Source organism: Danio rerio, chromosome 18 (genome assembly GCF_049306965.1).
Source record: "Danio rerio strain Tuebingen ecotype United States chromosome 18, GRCz12tu, whole genome shotgun sequence".
Classification (NCBI taxonomy): Eukaryota; Metazoa; Chordata; class Actinopteri; order Cypriniformes; family Danionidae; genus Danio; species Danio rerio.
This window is the reverse complement of record NC_133193.1, coordinates 28515353-28532085: the sequence shown is the minus strand read 5'-3', so window position 1 is coordinate 28532085 and position 16733 is coordinate 28515353. Positions and strand designations below refer to the sequence as shown.

Genomic DNA, 16733 nt, shown 5'->3' with positions numbered 1-16733 from the left:
GTCAAATGACATCATATCGATCATGGTGCCCGCTGATTTGTGTGTGCATTGAACAGAAGAAAGGTGAGGAAAGTGTGAGTAATGTTGAGGAAACTGTCATGTTTTTGGTAAACTATGTTGCTCAAGGGGGCTGAAAAAGAAAACAAATATACACCACACATCATTTCCAGGTAAATTCACACTATCTGTTGTTTACACCAAATTATACTCTACCATCTGAATGTCGCAGCAGTAATCAAGAATCTTCACATCAGACATTCCTTTTTCCAGTTTTCTTGTCGTCTAATTTTGATGAGTCTGTGTGAATTTAGGCCTCAGTTTCCTGTTCTCAGCTGACAGGCGTGACATCTGCATGAAAAAACTACCAGCATGCAGGGTATTCTGAGAAAGTCAGTTTATGGTTATTCACAGTTTATACTTACACACTCACCAGACACTTTATTAGGTACACCTGTCCAACTGCTCGTTAATGCAAATTTCTAATTAGCCAATCACATGGCAGCAACGCAATGCTTTTAGGCATGTAGACATGGTCAAAACCATCTGCTGCAGTTCAAGAGCATCAGAATGGGGAAGAAAGATGATTTAAGTTACTTTGAACATTGGATGGTTGTTGGTGGCAGATAGGCTGGTCTGAGTATTTTCAGAAACTGCTGATCTACTGGGATTTTCACGCACAACTGTGTCTATTGTTTACTGAGGGTGCTTTCACACCTGTGAATCGATTCAGTTGTTCCGAAACAGAGATTAAAATTGTTACATTGTTGCTCTTTGCTCTTGGAGCGGTTCGCTTTCACACTGCAAAGTTTCTAATCGGACCAAAAGAGCTAAAACAAGTCACGTGCAAGTAAACTCTCCTTACATTGGTCAGAGTGTCAGGGTTTTGGGGGTTTGTTTTGCAGCGTCCCGCTCAGCTGTCAGGAGAGGTGTTGGTTTGGTGGTGATTGACAGGGTGCGCGCGCGTGACGTGTCTGAGGAGAGATGCGGTGGGGAAGGGTGAGAAGGGTGCGCGACGATGCCTATTTGAGGACTGGGAGAGAGACGCGAGATTACCGGGAGATCATCACTCGTTTGCGGGCATCCGGAGACTCGCGAAACTTCCCGCCCTACTCATAATTCTCTCTTCATATAGCCGTATGCCTATTACATATCCATAAAACACTGTGATATAACCGCGCTCGGATCGGATCGCTTTCTCACTGCAATTGAACCGCTCCAGGGTTCGTTTCAATCGAGCCGAGACCACCTCATTCAAGCGATCTCGGAGCGATTACTTTGGCGCGGAACAGAGCGCGATTGCCCTGTTCACATATGCCAATCGAACCGCGCTAACTGGGCAAACGAGATACGTTCCGAAACAAAAGTGCAGGTGTGAAAGCACCCTGAGAATGGTCAGAAAAAGAGAAAATATCCAGTGAGCGCCAGTTCTGTGGGCACAGATGCCTTGTTGAGGTAAGAGGAGAATGGCCAGACTGGTTCCAGCTGATAGAAAGTCAACAGTAACTCAAATAACCACTTTCTACAACCGAGGTATGCAGAAGAGCATCTCTGAATGTACAACACGTCCCAACCTAGAGCCAGATGGGCTACAGCAGCAGAAGACCACACGGAATGCCACTCCTATCAGCTAAGAACAGAAAACTGAGGCTACAATTGGCACAGACTCACCAAAATTGGACATTAGAAGACTGGAAAAACGTTACCTGGTCTGATGATTCTCGATTTCTGCTGTAACATTTGAATGGTAGGGTCAAACTTTGGTCTCAACAATGCATGGATTCATCCTGCCTTGTATCAAGGGTTCAAGCTAGTGGTGGAGGTGTGATGGTGTGGGGGATATTTTCTTGGCACACTTTGGGCCCATTAGTACCAATTGAGCATCAAGTCAATGCCACAGCCTATTGTTGCTGACCGTGTCCATCCATTTATGACCACAGTGTACATATCGTCTCAGACTTAAGCTGCGGTCACTCTGGGCTTTTCCTCCCATAGACTTCCATTCATACGCACACGAACGCGTCAGATCGGAAACGCAGTATCATGCGTTAAGTTTCGCAGGTTGCTGCTGTGCAAAGTTCAAGCTTGGTGAACTCTGACCTGTGAAATCGCATCACTTGACTGACTCAAAACATGACCTCTCTGGACAGAAATTTAAAACATGGAGCAATCGCTCACTTTTTTAATGCCTAATAATCTTGTTTATTTATGCCCCTTTTCGCAGCGCCGCACGACAGAATTTTGCATTATCAAACTCTAGTGTGACCGCAGCTTTAGCGTTAATCAGACTGGTTTCTTGAACATGTCAATGAGCTCACATTACTTAAATGGCCTCCACAGTCACCAGTTCTCAATCCAATAGAGCACCCCTTGGGATGTGGTGGAACCCCGTTTCACTTCATGGATGTGCAGCTGACAAATCTGCAGAAACTGCATTATGCTTCCATGTCAATATGGAAATCTCTGAGTATTTCCAGTACGTTGTTGAATCTATGCCACGAAAAAATAAGGCAGTTCTGAAGGCAAAAGATGGTCCAACCTGGTACTAGTAAGGTGTACTTAATAAAGTGGCCCGTGAGTGTATATCACTCCAATATGATTGTAGACACACTATACCTACTGTACACACAGTTCTATCCAAACAGCTTCCAAAACTTGTTTTTCATCATCGGTGGCTTTTAAAGTGCGATTTAAATGCTTAACAAGATTAATTAGGTTAATGAGGCAAGTTAGGGTAATTAGGTAGTAACGATGGTTTGTTTCTGAGATAATCAGTAAAAAACATTGCAAAAGGGAGCTAATAAAATTTAATTTGTTTAAAAAAAAATGAAAAACTGATTTTATTCTAGTCAAAATAAAGCAAATAAGACTTTCTTCAAAAGGTAAAATATTATAGAAAATACTGTGAAAATGTCCTTGCTCTGTTAAACATCATTTGGGAAATATTTGAAAAAGAAAAAATTCACAGGAGGGCTAATCATTTAAACTTCAACTGTATATAGAAAACTTTTAATCAGGTTACAGATTTTTACTGTAGCATTTTCATTCATTTATTCTCTTTTAGGCTTAGCCCCTTTATTAATCTGGGGTCGCCACAGCGGAATGAACCGCCTACTTATCCAACATTTGCTTCACACAGCGGATGCCCTTCCATCTGCAACCCATCACTGGGAAACATCCATACACACCCATACACTATGGTCAATTTTAGCATACCCAATTCACCTGTACCACATGTCTTTGGACTTGTGGGGGAAACTGGAGCACCGGAGAAAACCCACGCGAACACGGGGAGAACATACAAACTCCACACAGAAATGAAAACTGACCCAGCCAAGGCTCTAACCGGCAACCTTCTTGCTGTGAGGCGAACGTGACTGTAGCATTTTTACAGTTGAAATCACAGCCATTTCTTTTTAAAGTGTACACTGAAATAATGGCTTCTGCAAAATTGTTGCAAACAATTTAGAAATGTTGAATTTAAACAAACAAATTGAGAAATGTTCAACTAAATTTGTTTGTTTAAATTCAGAATAAATAATTTGTTTACAAACACTTAGCAATTTTTTCTTATTTTAACTAATTTTACTAATTTGGTAATTTATTAAAGCCAAGGAATCATCTTTAAATCCTTTTTTTTGTAAGTGTAGACCTGTTTAATACAAAATAACACTGTGAACTACTGTTCCTAATTTGAATATTCAAACTTTTATTTTAGTTTTACATATAAGACAGGGAAGTGTCCTCATTTGTGAAGAATCGTTTTTGCAACTGCGTTGTGACCATGCATATTTTCTGCCATTTAATCCTGCCTAAACATGACTATTTCACAAGCAACCCAGCTCGAATTTCTTTCTGTAACATTAGAAGGTGTCCGACCACCTGTGCTGCTGCTGCTGTTGTTTTTTTTTTCATCATCTCACACATTGTGGCTGCTGACTCCTCTATTGCATCAGGCAGTCGGTGCTTTGTAATTGTGACTCCAGAGATCCCCCTTCTCAAGCGTTGGACTCTCCAGGATGAGTAATAGAGACTGGGGCCATGTTGGCCACCCTCCCACAACACAACCAAACCACTGCTGCAATCACATGCAATCCTCTCACTGCCAAATACCGGTTGCTTAGAGACCAAGGTCACCTGGGTGAAAGCACCTGAGGAGAGGAAGACATCATAGCAGCTCCAAATGCAACCATACCATCATCTACACTGACAAACAGATCTTTCTAAACCAATAGCGTTCAAATAAGTGCAGCGTTCAGTCAGCGAGCCTTTATTTTACAGCTAATGTGGTGTTAAACACTTTCGTAATTGCCTCTGTGCAACTTTACAGCATCCATAATTGAGATTGAAATGCAGCGCAATTAACTCAAGGACAGAAGCGGCGTTAAAGCAGGCCTGCAATCTGTTGTCACAGCGTGTAACATTGCGTAAACGATTGCTTGTCTTTGCACCATGCAAGTTTGTGTTGTCGAGGGGAGATGCTAATTGATTTCTTCTCAAGGGAGAGAGTTTCATCACGCTTTGTTTTTAACCCTCTCGTACAAGGTGGCACACGCTGATCTCTCAGGAGTTCTTCGGCTTTACAGAGTCTCAGACACACTGAAGTGAAACAAATGGGCCAGGACGCAGCGTTCAAGGAAATTATTGTACAATCAGCTAATGCTGATTATTAAGGATTAGAAGGTTTATTAAGGATTTAGAAGGGTAGTGTATGAATAAAATACAGGATTTTAAAAACCAAGACGCTTGTTGTTTATTTTTTTAAATGTACAAACTGCAATGATTGATCAAATTTAGCAAATGTTTTATTTAATACAATTTAAGCTGCTCAAAAGTTGGAGGTTGGTAAGAATATAAATACACGTATAAACTACCGGTCAAAAGTTTGGGGTCAGTAGGGTTTTTTAAAGGTTTTAAAATAAGCTTCTCTTGCTCACCAAGGCTGCATTACTTAACTCAATTCAATTCATCTTTATTTCTAAAGCACTTTCACAATGTAGATTGGGTCAAAGCAGCTTCACATAAAAGATTATGGTGAATTGAAACAGTGTCAGTTCAGTTTTCAGAGTTTAAGTTCAGTTCAGTTTAGTTTAGTTCAGTGTGTTTCAATATTCGCTGCTGAGAGTCCAAACACTGAAGAGTAATCCATCGATGTGCAGCTCTAGAAGTCGTGAACTATTCAATCCAGTGGCGACAACGGCGAGGAAAAAAACTTCACCAATGGGCGAAAGTGAAGAAAAAAAAAAACCCAGAGAGGGTACAACTATTTCCAATATGGCCAACGATTCTCATATTGATTTAATTAAAAATATAGAACAAATTGTGAAATGTTTTTGCACTATAAAATAACTGTTCAAAAGTAGTTTATAATTCAATCATTTATTCAAGTGAGTTTAAAGATGAATTTTCAGCTTCATTACTCCAGTCTTAAGAGTCACATGATACTTCAGAAATTCTTCTAATATTAAATTATTATTATTATTATTATTATTATTATTATTATTATTATTATTAATGGTAATAGTAATTAAAACAATGATGACTAGAGTAAACATTTAATTTGAATAAACATACAATAAGTAATAAATAAATACTTAATAAATAATTATTTAACAATTTACTTTTTTTTTTTTTACATTTAATAAATGCCTCCTTGATGAACAGAATAATTTTCTTAAATAAAAAATAAAAAAAACTGACCCCAAACTTTTGACTGGTAGTGTATATAGTTTTTTGGTCATCAGTAGACCCACACAGAATCTGCGTGCACAGAAATCCACAGAATTCTGCAGATTTTTAGCTCATCATTGAGTCTATGTATTTACTTGTGTGAATGTGTGTAAGTTTATAGTTATACCATTTTAAAATTCATTTCACTAATATTATTGTGTTATAATACTAATAATAGTAATATAAAAATGTTTCTATGATTTATTTACAATACAGTTTGTAAAGTAATATGTTCTGTCTTTTAGAGATACTATATGAGAGACTTGCTTTGTTTACCAAATAGGTGGATCAATTTGAATTTGCATTGTAAACACTAAACAGAAGTTATAAATGTATTATTTGTTGATTTGATATATAACATTTTAGTTATGATATTCCCAAAATCATTCTGCATAAATCCGCAGATTTTTTATCAAATACTCTGCAGAAATAGCAAAAAATGTCTGCAGATTCTGTCTGGCCCTGCTCATCAGAGATGATATCGCATTAAACAGAGATGATATGCTCAACAATTTATGTTAGCTGTTTGTTTAAATTACTTATTTAAAATGAGCTGAAACAACACAATTCCTCAGTTGTTGTTGGGATAACTAAATTGTTTTATGTTCAGTCAAATTAAATTTGTAAAAATCAGTTAACTTAATTCTTTTGTTTAGTCCCAACACATCAATTGTGTGGATCCAGTGCACACAATATTCATTCAAATTAAAGTAGATTGAACATAAAACTGTTAAGTTGTCCCTGAAAATCTGAAGATTTGTGTTGTCTCAGCTCATTTTAAATAAGTTTGAACAAACAGAAAAAGTATACTTTTGAGTGTGTTATAAAAGCTTCACGATCCTTCAGAAGTTATTTTAAAATGTTGATTTTTGCTTTAGAATGATTTCTTATTATTGTCATATATTATGGGCTGCTTAATATTTTAAATAAACGACCACTGAGTTTTTTTTTTTAAATAGAAACATATACACCGTAAAACCCAAAAATTTACGGTAACTGTTTGAAGAAACGGATTGCAACAAACCATTTACAGTCAAAAACTAATCCTTAGGAGTACTATGAACTTAATCCATTTGAGTAAATGAAGCAATTTGAGCACAGTAAAACCCAATTAATAAAGAGAACTCAAGCTAACTGAGTACTGTAAAACCCAATAAGTTAAGGCAACTCAAACCGTTTAAGGACACTGATAGTAACAAACCATTTGAGTATAAAAACTAATCTTTATGAGTACTGTGAACTTACTCCATTTAAGTTGGAGTAATGAGGTATTTAATTAACTCATTACCTTTAACACAGAGTTCAAAACTCTTTTCAAATGAGTAGAATTAACTTTCAGTCAATTTTAAGTTAACTTCACTCATTTCATTTGATAAAGTTGACTGTTGGGTTTTACAGTGTAGTAAAAAAAATATATATTTTATGTTAAGCAGTTCTCGATGACCTTTTGAATATAGGTGTGTTTGAACAAATGTATACGCGTGTGTAAATATTTAGTTGCACTGTAACTCGGTTTATCTTTTTTGCATTTTTCAAAAAAATTGAATAACAATAGTGAATGACAAACAGTTGTCTAATTTCAAGCCATTTTAAACCACTTGAATAAACAACCTAAAAATGCTGTTATGGTTTACTCATCCTCAATTTATTCCAGGTCTTTTGTCAAACACAAGAGAAGATCTTTTGAAGAACGGTTTAGCTGTTTTGCCTTTACAATGAAAGTCTAAAACAACGATAGGTTCCAGTACCTTTCATTGTATGAAAGAAAAAAAAAACATTTCTTCTTTTGTGTCATTTCAAAAAAGATGAGTAAATCAGGACGGCATATTCATTTCTGGGTGAACTAACTCTTAAAATAAAAAACACTAGTCTACTGTTTCAACATATCTACAAGTTGTGTTAAAAATAAATGTGTGCTTGGTCACAGTAAAACATCAGTAAGGCATTCAAACTAAATGAACATTCAGTGGCGGTCAAAGTACAGTGTGTTGGGACACAGCGGTGAGGTATGATTGTCAATTTAAGTCAATGCATGAGTCTGGAGTCCTGCCTGGGAACTGAAGATCAATAGTTACAATCATGAAAATGACTGAGAGGCTGGTCATTTCTTCTGTACAGTGTCTCTATAGGCCCGCATCTTTTCCCTGTTTGACAAACTAAAGCAGTACCCAATGGCCTTCTCAGTGTCACCGATTCTCTTCCGGAAACGGTCTCTGTCCCGCGCCAGCTCCTCCCACGGTCCCTTACGTGATGCTTGAAGAGCAAAGGACCATGCTCGCATCTTGTGAACTTGTACGACGGGAGAAAATTTCACCTGGAAAACATTCAATAATATGCCGTTACTTATTACCTAAAGCAAAAGAAAAATTCTGGTCAAAGTAGCACATTTCTGCTGAAAGTCTGAAGCGCAGTTATGAAGTAAACCTCACGCAGTGTCTGTAGGTGAAAGCTATAACATACTAACACAGTCACTTAAATTACTACTGACATTTGTATTTCATTAGTAGTTTACAAAAAGTTTTACAGTTGCTCCGTGAAATTTAGCAAGCGAAATCTTTAATCTGCAGTTTCACATCAGGCCAAAAAAGGTGCATCATGAGGATTTCAGCTGTGTAAATGTGCTAAATTCACAACACTGACCAACAGAAAGCTACCTGATTTGAAAATCAAGTGTAGGATTTGTCCTTTATATATTACAATGAAGCTAAAGAGATGTAGAGCCGCCATTTTTGTACAGGGTAGGGTTCAGTTGAAATAAATGTAGGACCAAGGTGCAGTCGAGGACAGGCCATCCAGAGTCAGAAATATATACACATATACATATATCTAATCGGGTGTATTCCCCGTGGTCAGTGTGCAAATATATATATATTTTAATTATGAAAATTATAATTTTACATCACTTTTCTTAATCGATGAATAAGTGAACGCACGAGCATTGCCGACAATGAGTGTGTGTTTGTGTGCACGGAAATGTATTATCCTCCCCAACTGTTTAATTTGATCTTATCGATGTCCTGAAACACATCCCCTCACCTTTCACTTCTCATTCTAGCAGAGGGAGCGATTTGTTTGTGAATAAATCCCCGTTATAAACAATTCCTTCACTTAGTCGACAATAACACAAGTTTCTTGCTTATTTTATTCGACAAAACTAGCATAAGCCTAGTATTTACTGCAAGTTGGTGCTACTGATGGTGTCATACAAAACCTTAAAAAACTAATTCTTACCTATAAAATGTTCTGCCTTTGTGAATGTTTTTTTTTTTTTTTGGTCATTACTAAACCCGTACACAGTGTTAAATTCCAGCATCTACACATTACCTTTAGTCTTGTCTAGTGCAGTTGAATGGCATTTGTCCTGGGAGCACTGAACAAATGTGGCGGCGCTATTGACGCATGCTCAGGGCCCGTTTGCAATATCTATTGTTTATATCTATGACTCACCCTCAGACCAAGGGTTGCCAAATCTGTGGTTTTCACACTAAATTTGGCTATTTTTAACCACTTTCAGCAGGATGTTTTTTTTTTCCGCAGGTTAAAAATTTGATATATTGTATTAATATTGTTTTCATTTTTGCGCTGTAATTATATTACTCTACCAAATTTGCATTCTACCCATGATAAAACTGTGGTGGGATGATGAAACATCTTGTGAGGTGCAGAAGCTCTAGAAGAGAGACTGTATGAGTGTCTGTTTTCGTTTCCTTGGTAACAGGACTTTCCAGGTTATCAACTGCAAAGGAATATGTAATCTACTGAAGAAAACCCGCCCATTTACAATTCAATTATTTTATGGAAGCTTATTGAGATTTTTAAAATATCTTTAATGTGAAATTAAATTCACGATATTAAGTGTTTTACTAAGTGAAGTTTATGTATAAACAAATTTCGAGAGGATAACGTGCTTATGATTGCTAGCAGCTGACCCGCAATATCTAATTCACTACGATCCAATCAGATGACTCCTAAACTACTTTAAATACCCTGGGGTTTATTCCATTGCTATCTTCGTTTTGAAGAGTCCCCCCTTCCTCCCCTACTCCTCCTTCTTAGACGGGTGACACGGTGGCCCAGTGCGTAGCACTGTCGCCTCACAGCAACAACGTCTCTGGTTCCTGGCTTTACCAAAACTAGCAGACATTTCTGTGTGGAGTTTGCACTTCTCCCCGTGCTCACGTGGGTTTCCCCCGGGTTCCCCGGTTTCCTCCCACCGCCTAAAAACATGCAATTAAGTCAATTGAACAATCCAAATTGTCAACATAGACACGCTTCTAGTTAGTAATTAATTTCAAGGGCATTCACTTGCTACAGCAGGGGAGTTCTCGAGATCTACCTGAGCTCAAACTCCCCTCCCGCCTTGCAACGGGAGGGAGCCCTGGGCTCGAGGATCTCATGAGCTCAGGACTCTCTCCCGGGACAGCATGCCAAACAAGCTTTTATAATTAATCATCAGCTAAGTGTGAACTCTTGAATAGGCAGTGGCATATTTTAAGTTTTGAAATGACTGGGCTAGATTTGACTAGCTATTGGCCTAGTTTTGTTGGCCTAGTAGGTGACATTTTCTCTTTAAAAGAATTTTAAAGATCTCTAGCTGAAACTGTAGTCCTTGGTGATTTATGTGGTGCAAGTCAGCATCTACTAACACTTTTAAAAATCATAAAAAACATGTATAGTCAAAACTGAAATAATACCTGTAGCTCCTGAAAAATCATTACGTCTAATGAAGCAAAATAATAATCTGAACATCCATAACAAGATGATTAATCCGCAGGCTCAGCAAATGATCATGGGTGCATTCACAATATAGCACAAGCTTTCTGTCACATAATAAGGTGTGTAGAACAAAGCCCACACTTGAGCTGATGCTATTTGTTGACAACTTTTTATATAGGATCCAAGTTGACCAATGAACACAAATTCAGCTAATTATTATTCACTCTTATGTTGTTCCAATCCCCTGAGACACTTCAGACAGAAGCATTCAAAGTCCAGAGTTAGAACCAAAACAGTTAAAACATGGCGCTTCAGTGTTTCAACTGTAATCACAAGGAGCTCCATGACCTCTTTTAAGCACCAAATAACCTTTGCTTGACTATACATTGTCTCCCGCATCAGGTCTCCAGGATGTGTGTGTAATATGGACAGTACAACATGATGTGTTAGAAATAGGGGAACAAAGTATTTTTTTTATTTATTTTGGCTTCATATGATTACACTTGAACCACTGAAGTCACAATCAAAGTTTTGACAATATTTTGTGGACGTCTTGGGACCATTGCTGTCTATAGAGGATAAGGGAGCTCTCAATTTTCATCTAAAATATCTTAATTTGTGTTCTGAAGATAAACAAATGTCTCAGGGGTTGAAACAAAACGAGAGTGAGTAATTATTCATTCAATCATTCATTTTCCTTTGGCTTAGTTCCATTGTTCATCAGGGGTCTCCACAGTGGAATGAATCACCAACTTATCCAGCATATGTTTTACGCAGCAGATGCCCTTCCAGCTGCAACCAGTACTGGAAAACATCCATACACACACATGCACTATGGCCAATTTAGTTTATTCAATTCACCTATAGCGCATGTCTTTGGACTGTGGGGGAAACCGGAGCACCCGGAGGAAACCAACACGAACACGGGGAGAACATGCACATGAACTCTACACAGAAATGCCAACCGGGGCTCGAACCAGTGACCTTCTTGCTGTGAGGTGTTCGTGCTACCCACTGTTCCTCAGTGTCGCCTAGGGTGAGCAATTAATTAGAATTTTCATTTTTTTTATGAACGATCCCTTTAATTGAACCTTAAAAGGACCACGGTTTCAGCCGAAATCTTCTTTACTGTTTTATGGAAACAAAATCATCTACATCCTGGATGATATGAGGGTGAGTTTATCAAATGCAAACTTTCATTTTTAGGCGACTGGTTTATTTGTGACTGATCATTACCTTCTTTAATTTGGGACTTCTCTTCTGGTTGCCTTGAACAGATGTCACACCAACATGTCTTTTCCATGGCACCACTGATAATGTCTCAACTGATAATTTGCGGCAGCAATGGCGAGCCACTTTGTTTGGCAGTAAAGCCGGCTTTGAGCGCCTTGAAGATTTAAGGGGTCTGATTGGTGTATTTTGCATATTGTTGCTGGGTGAATCATGTTTGGAAGGTACTGGAGTCACAGATGAGCTTTGAAGAGGTGCTCTGAAATTCAAAGGGTGGTACGGGTCGTCATTTTGGGAAAGGGATCTCCATAAGGCCTCTTCTTCTTCATCTTCAGAACCTGGTTTGGAAGAATCTGAGCTGGTAGACACAGTGGACTGAGATGCAATGGGACTTTCTGCTTTTGAAACCACCTCTGGTTTGGGTTTTTCAGTAACTACAGTGGACAAGCAAGCTGTGAAGTGCAGCGGGTGATATGGATCAGTCGACTTGGTCAGAAGATCCCAGAGTTTGTCGCTTTCCTCACGTTCTCCTTCGAAACAAGAGCTGTCTGTGCTGCCCCAGCTGAACTCGCTGTCTGAGAAATGACTGATGGACTGTACTTGACGTGAAGACTGAACATTCTCCTTTGATAAAGCACAGGAACCAGGATCGCTAATGGGTTTCTGATGCTTTACAAACTCCTTCGTAAACCCTGCCACGTGTGCGCTGAACGTACAAGTGCTTTCTGAACCGCACTTCCTCTCAGAACCTCCTAATACAGTCCAGTCATATCCATGTTTCCACACAGAGTGATCTCCAATGTAGAGATCATCTGTGTCGTTGAGACACTCGGTCGCATGGGACACGAGGTCGTCCACCAAAGAGCAACAGAGTTCATCACTGACTAGACTGGACAAGACGGCTCTGGAGTGGGAGCTCACGTCAAATGGGTCTCTGCCGAATTTGGAAAGCGGACTGGAACCCCCCACCACAATGTTTGTGTTGTTTTCAAACAGGGATGAGAGCAGGAAACTGTCAGAGGGGTCTCCTGTGCTACTTGTCATGTGCTGAATGTGTTGCCCTGTCTCGTCTGTAATTCTTAGATGAACTTCAAACCGGAACATCTGGAAAACTGATAACCAAACAGAGAATTAAGTTTTTTATAAAACTCAAACAAACAAATAAATAAATATTGTGTTGTATTTTATCACTGACTAAAGGTCTGGTAACATTTCTTCCAAATTTCATATATATATATATATATATATATATATATATATATATATATATATATATATGATCATTTAGAGCTTTTATTTGTTTATTTTTTTTCAATCTTTAGAAAATGACAACTGGTCAGATTAATATGTTTTATACAAAATCAGGATTAATTCATCAAAAATTGATTTCCTAACACTTCTGAAGTAAAACCATTGGTATTGTGTCATCTAAAATGAATATACAGTTGAAGTCAAAATTATTAAACCACCTTAATTATTAGCCCCCCTCTATATTTTTTCCCACAATTTCTGTTTACAGGGATAAGATTTTGTTTAACACATTTCTAAGCATAATAGTTTTAATAACTCATTTCTATTAAATTATTTATTTTATCTTTGCCATGATGAGAGTAAATAATTTTTGACTAGATATTTTTCAAGACACTTCTATACAGCTCAAAGTGACATTTAAAGGCTTAACTCGGTTAATTAGGTTAACTAGGCAGGATAGGGTAATTAGGCAAGTCATTGTATAATGATGATTTGTTCTGTAGACTATCAAGAAAATATTTAGCTTAAAGGGGCTAATGATTTTGACCTTAAAATGTTTTTTAAAAAAATTAAAAACTGCTTTTATTCTAGCCGGAAAAAAAAAAAAAAAAAAAAAAAGACTTTCTCAATATTCTCAAATATTATCAGACTTAGTGTAAAAAAATTCCTGGCTCTAGTAAAAAATCATTTGGGGAAATATTTGAAAAAGAAAAAAAATATCAAAAGGGGGTTTCAATAATTCTCATTTCAACTGTACACACGTTATTGTATGTTATTGTATGCACAAACAAATACATAAATGTCAACATTTTTAATTGATATTTATTAAAAACGTTATCAGTAGTTTAAAGAATAACAATTTTCTGTTTTGTGTGTGTGCGTGTGTGTTTTATGATAAAATATATACATGAATGATAGCATTCTTACACTTAAAATAAAAATATATGGAACGTAATTCTCTTTACAAAATATTACATGTGACGATAATAGGCTGTATTAAAACTATAATGTATGATTGTTTTAATAAAATATATAAATGTCAAAAGAATTTATATATATATATATATATATATATATATATATATATAGAGAGAGAGAGAGAGAGAGAGAGAGAAAGAGAGAGAGAGAGAGATAGATAGATAGATAGATAGATAGATAGATAGATAGATAGATAGATAGATAGATAGATAGATACACAGACAGAATATTAATAACCATAACAGTGCAGCATAAAACATCACATTTTTATAAATTATACCATTAAAATTACTGATAAAAGCGACGTTATACAGATCATTAAAAAAACAAAAAAGCTAAGTAATAAAAGAATAGACGGGTTAATTTTTGCTCTAAGAATTTAATTCAGTTTCACAAAAAAAATATGTAACGTTATTGTATATCTTATAATGTTTTTTCTTTATATAAAAAACCAGCAAAAAGACCCCATTTGCTTTTCGCCAAGTGGCTTAAGGACATCTTGTATAGAAATGTAAAAGATCGGAACAATTTTGAAAATATCAACAAGATTAGCAGCCTACATGTACGTCTTTGAACTTATCTAATAAGATCACTTCATAATCTTAAACAATTTCTCAAAAATTATTCGGAAAAATAATAGCCTACGTCTATGGACTGATCTATATTAGAAAATCGGAACATTCATAATTTAAAACCCTTCAAATAGGCTATGAAAGCATAAATTACTCGTCATGCTTGCAAATATCATTAGAAATAATAGCCCACAGCTATAAACTAATCTAAATATAACAACATCAGTGCATTCATAAAGTAAAACCGTACAAATAGATCGTGAAAGCATACCCGTCATGAGTGTGCAGCAGATGACCTGAACCAGCAGTCGCAGGTGCTCCCACACAACCGTCAGGATCTGTTTGGTCCAGGGCAGGAGCATCATCCCGCTGTCCCCGAACCGCCGCAGCGCGGTTCGCTCCGACGCGCTCCTCTCCATCCTCAAACGAAGAAATACCCTGTCACGTATTCTGATACTCGTCCCTTAGTTTGTTCTCTCGGTAGTAAAGTATCGGCTGATTTCTGAAGTTCGCTAAACACATCTTCGCAGATAAGTGAGTGTTAACTCCGAGCGAAAGCTGCTGAGGTCCTCATGATCGCCAAGTCAGGTTTACAGCAGCTCCGAACGAACATGCGTCGATGACAAACAGCTAAAACTTATGAGAGCGCTGCAACATAAACAAATATCTCCAGCCAGCAACCAGGCGACATTCTGATTTGATGGCTTGTGTGTCACTCACATTAACACCGCCCCGTTTTAAAATAAACCACGCCCATTTGATCGTGTAGGCAAGTGACGCATGGTTTGTTGTCCCATGTGACAAGTCATGAAACCACAGGTATACATGTTTCTCCTCTTACATCATTCTACTACAGGCTTACTCTATACACGTTTCTTGAGGCACACACTTGCTTTGTTACTCATTTTATATGATACATTTTCGAATTAATGGGAAGTTTTTGTGGTTTCCAGTTTTAAGCACTCCAGTCAGCGTCATGTGGACCCATATGGATTTTTTTTTACTGATCCCTGCCAAAAAAAAAATCCAGCTTAAAACAGCCTAGGATAAGTATATTACTACAATACTGTTGTTGTTGTTGTTTTTACAATTATAGGGTATATTACACTACAATGCAGCACAGATTACTATAGTAAAAACTAAAGTATACAACACAAACACATTTTAACAGGTCACCATAGTTAGTACTACAGTATGCTGATGCATTCGTTACCAAAAGGTAGTCAATACTATACACAGTATAATACACTTATACTATAGCATGGTTCAAAGACACTATAGTTTGTGCTCTAATACTTTGATAGTATATTTATCATAGTAATCCCAAAAATGGATTGTGAAAAAATGATTAAGTCACATTTAGTTTGGATATAAAAACAATACTTTAATGAATATACCATATAAGTGCAATAAATATTAAAGGTCTAAATATTTTATTGGTCCACTAATTACAATATTTACAAAAATATATTAGATGTGATATGCATTTCTCACATTGTCGCACAGCAACATTATTATAGCACAGAATAGTGTACAATGTTTTATAATAAAGATTTACTTAGTTGAAGTTCATTTTATTTTACAAATTTAATATTGGTGGATAAGTTTTTAAAAAAGTAAGTTACCTTCCCTGGTAGTTGCTTTTATAATGTGTAATTCAGTTACTAACAAATAAGTTACTGTTTGTAAAAAGTAACTATAACCAATTAGTTGTCTGAAAAATGATAAATATATTTGTTAAATGGACGCGGTGGCGCAGTAGGTAGTGCTGTGGCCTCACAACAAGAAGGTCGCTGGTTCAAGCCTCAGCTGGGCGTTTCTGTGTGTAGTTTGCATGTTCTCCCTGTGTTCACGTGAGTTTCCTCTGGCTGCTCCGGTTTCCCCCACAGTCCAAAAAACATGTGGTACAGGTGAATTGGGTAGGCTAAATTGTCCGTAGTGTACGAGTGTGTATGCATGTTTCCCAATGATGGGTTGCAGCTGGAAGGGCATCCGCTGCATAAAACATGTGCTGGATAAGTTGGCAGTTCATTCTGCTGTGGCGACCCTGAATTAATAAAGAGCCTACGCTAAAAAGAAAATTAATTAATGAATATTTGTTAAATGAAAACACAAAGGTCCACTTCATAAGGCATGCTTTAACCTCCTGGTGGCGTATGGGTTAGTTTGACGACAGATTTATACACTTTTGGAAGCTTTAAAATTAAAAGCCACCCAACATACAGTATGAAAAAGCCTAAATAAATATGTATAATACTC

The 16733-nt window shown here is 37.1% G+C and overlaps 1 protein-coding gene across 1 annotated transcript; it reads right to left on the bottom strand.

Annotated features, from left to right (window-relative positions):
- Positions 1-7356: 7356 nt before the first annotated feature.
- On the bottom strand, positions 7357-15112 carry LOC571470 (protein phosphatase 1, regulatory subunit 15B-like). Its single transcript, NM_001045219.2, is given in 3 exon segments — positions 7357-8041; positions 11680-12785; positions 14746-15112. Coding segments are annotated over 3 exon segments (1467 nt in total). The 5' UTR covers positions 14894-15112; the 3' UTR covers positions 7357-7828.
- Positions 15113-16733: the final 1621 nt, after the last annotated feature.